Raw genomic sequence first — 3,561 nt, 5'->3', positions numbered from 1 at the left:
GATCATTCAGGAACGTTTTAGGATATGCATCCACTATGGCAGAAAGATAGGAAGGCAGAATCTACCTGGACTCACGTACCACTCCCCAACCCCCCTTCCCCCAGATTTCCTTCTAATTGCAGTAAATTCATTTGTAATAAGTTTTAACTTTTAATCAAAGTAATACATGCATATAAAGGATTTAGAAAAATCAACCAGTACAAAAGGACATACAATGAAAAGCAATAAATCCCCACCCACCCTTCTCAACTTTTGCTTTCCCAACCCAGAGGCAAAAACTTTTACATGTCTGTTTAGAGGTTAACTCCATTTTTCCTAATAATAGAAAGAAAGAGGGACTTCCTTGGTGGTCCAGTGGTTAAGACTCCACACTTCCACTGCAGGGGGCATGGGTACGTTCCCTGGTCGGGGAACTAAGATCCCGCATGCCTCGAGGTGCAGCAAAAAAAGCCAAAAACCAAAAACCAAGAAACTAATTTCTTTGGGTAGAATTCAAATCCTGAGTGACTATGAGTTCCATCTGATCCTCCATTCGTGTGCAGTGGTACACGTACTTGTACTTGGGAGTGCTAACCCAAGGGTGCAGGAACGGAGCGCCTAGCCCTGTGTTCCCAAAGTTCCGGTATCCATGCCACCCACTTGAATAGTGACTTTTACGCTAAAGTTTTAAAAAGGAGGCCTCACGATTCGAATAATAAAAATACAATGAACAACTAACCACAACAGGGGTGATCCTTTGGTGACGTATAAAAATATTGAATCACTATGTTGTACACCTGAAACTAATAGAACGTTGTGAGTCAATTATACTTCAATTTAAAAATGCGAAGAATAAAACGAATCATAGCAATGAATGTCTCACATTAGTAGGAAGAATAATATTGTTGGCAGTATTTCATCACTCTGCCTCTATCCTTTTCCATGTTTGTCTCCTCTCCTGAACATTGGGGGTAATGACAGTCACTTATCTCTGAGTTGTTGTGAGGATTAAATGCAATGATGTATATAAAGTGCTTAGGACATTGCATGGCTTATGGTAAGTGTGCAATAGTGTTTGCAAGTATTATTATTTCTCTATAACTAGGTGGAGTATATAAATGTATATTATATAATATATATATATTTCTCTCTGGCTCAATCACTTGAGCCATTGGTGAGGTTACTTCACATCTATTACACATGGATAAAATATAATTCCTTATTTTTAATAGCTACATAGTATCCCATTACATAGACAGACTATTTCTATTTAGCCAAGCTCCCGTTGTATATTTAGCTTATTTCCCCTGTCTTGCCGTTATGATCAATACTAAAATGTAAGAACCTTGTCTAAACATCATGGGGTACTTGTCCAATTTTTCAGTTTTTAAATTTTTCAGTTTTGAAAAATTAAATCACACTTTTTGTTTTTACTTTAACTATGACATTGCAGACGTCAGCTCGTGAAAAGTCACATAGAGTAAGGAAGCTCTGGGCTACCTGAAGATCACTGGCCATTTCATGAGGCCTTTCCTTATGGTCTTATGGTTTGCTTGGAAAGCAAGGAAATCATATTTCATGCGATCATTCAGGAACGTTTTAGGATATGCATCCACTATGGCAGAAAGATAGGAAGGCAGAATCTACCTGGACTCACGTACCACTCCCCAACCCCCCTTCCCCCAGATTTCCTTCTAATTGCAGTAAATTCATTTGTAATAAGTTTTAACTTTTAATCAAAGTAATACATGCATATAAAGGATTTAGAAAAATCAACCAGTAGAAAAGGACATACAATGAAAAGCAATAAATCCCCACCCACCCTTCTCAACTTTTGCTTTCCCAACCCAGAGGCAAAAACTTTTACATGTCTGTTTAGAGGTTAACTCCATTTTTCCTAATAATATGCTTTTCTTACTATTTCTTAACTTGATGACATGAGGCATTTTCTGCTGACTTCCTGCTGTCCCCTTGGTTTTCCTCCCGCCCTCCATATGGTTGTATCACTATTTTTAATTCTTCTGTTGGTTACCTTGTTCACTTTAAAAATCTAACCCCTAAAAAATCTGTCTTATTCTTTCAACTAGAGACAGTATCTGGACTTCCTAGTTTAGGAGAATAACACCACTATTCCATTTCTTCCTCTCTGCCTGCCAACTTGTTGCCTGTACTTGTCAAAGTTGGTTAACATTCCCACTCTGTTCTATAACCATAATTAAGTCTCCCCTGCTTTGCCTAGAGATTTACTCTAAAAATGAAAAAGCATCACTAATCTTTCCATTGTAATGATTATTTAAACACTGTTCACTGAAGAGCGAAGTTGAACGCTGTGATTGGATTTTTCTGTGACTGCAGAGTCTTGATCCACGTGCCAGTGTTCAGATTCCCTTTCTCACACTCCAGGCAACGGTTGAAAAACAGGCCACGTCTGAGGTTGCTTCATATGTGAAGCATGCTCTCCTTGTACAGTTTGAAATGTTTGTTTTTCCCAGTAGGTTCTGTTTGCCGTTGTTGTTTCTTTTGGGATGAAGAAATGTATGTCTTTCCGATCATGCGATACATTCTTGTTGCCTAGAATCGATTCCATTCAGTTGGAAGTCTAGTCATTTCTTTTTCTAATTTGGAGGATTTGCCTCCTATTTGGACCATTCTTGTACAGTTTATCTTTTTTTAAGCTGTTAGTAACTTTTCCTTTAGGGCATCCTGTGCTTATTGTCATTTCCCTACCTTCGGTGCTGTCTTTTGTTTTATGGATGCAAGAACTTCTCAAATATTTCTGAGGATTTTCAGATTTTTAGGTTCTGTTCTTTGAATTAGCTATTTCCTTGAGATTCAACTTTTCATTATATCTTAGGCTTTTTTGGTTACATTGCAGGCTTTCCGCAATTGACTTCTAGCCGCGCATTTACATGAAAAGATGGGGCAATGGCAAGACAGGCCGGCAAGTCTGTGTGCGCGAGGCGAGCTGGTCGCTTTGCTCTAGGGCGGCTGAACTGGTGGGTGGAGGTCAGCCATCCTGCTGGGCACCCCCCAATGCCACAGAGTTAGTTGCTCTAAATATGTACCTGCAGGCGCACGTTGAGAATCACTGAAGCCACGACGTAGAAGTAGGGGAAGTTCACGCGCAGCCGCCAGGCCAGGTCGAAGAAGGTGATCAGCGTGCGCGTGAGCCCCTTGCAGAAGGCGCCGTACGAGCCGCGGGCCGCGGCCGAGCGAGACAGCCGCACCGCCAGGCCCGACAGGGCCGCCGCCGCCGCCGCCGCCATCGGTCTGGTTTGGCCTCCCATACAGCACCCAGAGCCCGGGGCCTCCCGCCGGCTCCGCGGAGAGAGGGACGCACGCGGGGGAATCGGCGCGGGAAGTGGATCGCGCGGCCGCAGATGCGAGCTGCGCTGCACGGCGGGCGCCCTCCTCCTCCTCTGGCTGCGCTCGGGCCACCGCGGTCCCTGGTGCCCCGCCGGGCCGCCGGGCTAAGTTGCCTCGGGGCCGCGCGGGGCGGGGTCGGGCTGGGCGCCAGGGATCAGGAGCCCTGGGACGGCGAGGAGGGGAAGGTAGGGGGGGAGCCGGGGGGGGAGGGGAGAG

General features: G+C 44.3%; 1 protein-coding gene across 1 annotated transcript; it reads right to left on the bottom strand.

Moving 5' to 3' along the window:
- Positions 1 to 1,825: 1,825 nt before the first annotated feature.
- On the bottom strand, positions 1,826 to 3,469 carry SMIM10 (small integral membrane protein 10). Its single transcript, XM_024128044.3, has one exon. The coding sequence runs from the start codon at positions 3,264 to 3,266 to the stop codon at positions 3,033 to 3,035; it is 234 nt and encodes a 77-aa protein (XP_023983812.1). The 5' UTR covers positions 3,267 to 3,469; the 3' UTR covers positions 1,826 to 3,032.
- Positions 3,470 to 3,561: the final 92 nt, after the last annotated feature.

Source organism: Physeter macrocephalus, chromosome 21, assembly GCF_002837175.3.
Source record: "Physeter macrocephalus isolate SW-GA chromosome 21, ASM283717v5, whole genome shotgun sequence".
Lineage (NCBI taxonomy): Eukaryota > Metazoa > Chordata > Mammalia > Artiodactyla > Physeteridae > Physeter > Physeter macrocephalus.
Note: the sequence above shows the minus strand (reverse complement) of the source record. Positions and strands in the feature narration are given on the sequence as shown.

What these genes read in the sequence shown, in the direction of transcription:
- SMIM10 (XM_024128044.3), bottom strand. Translation starts at nt 3,266, where the DNA reads ATGGGAGGCCAAACCAGACCGATGGCGGCGGCGGCGGCGGCGGCCCTG.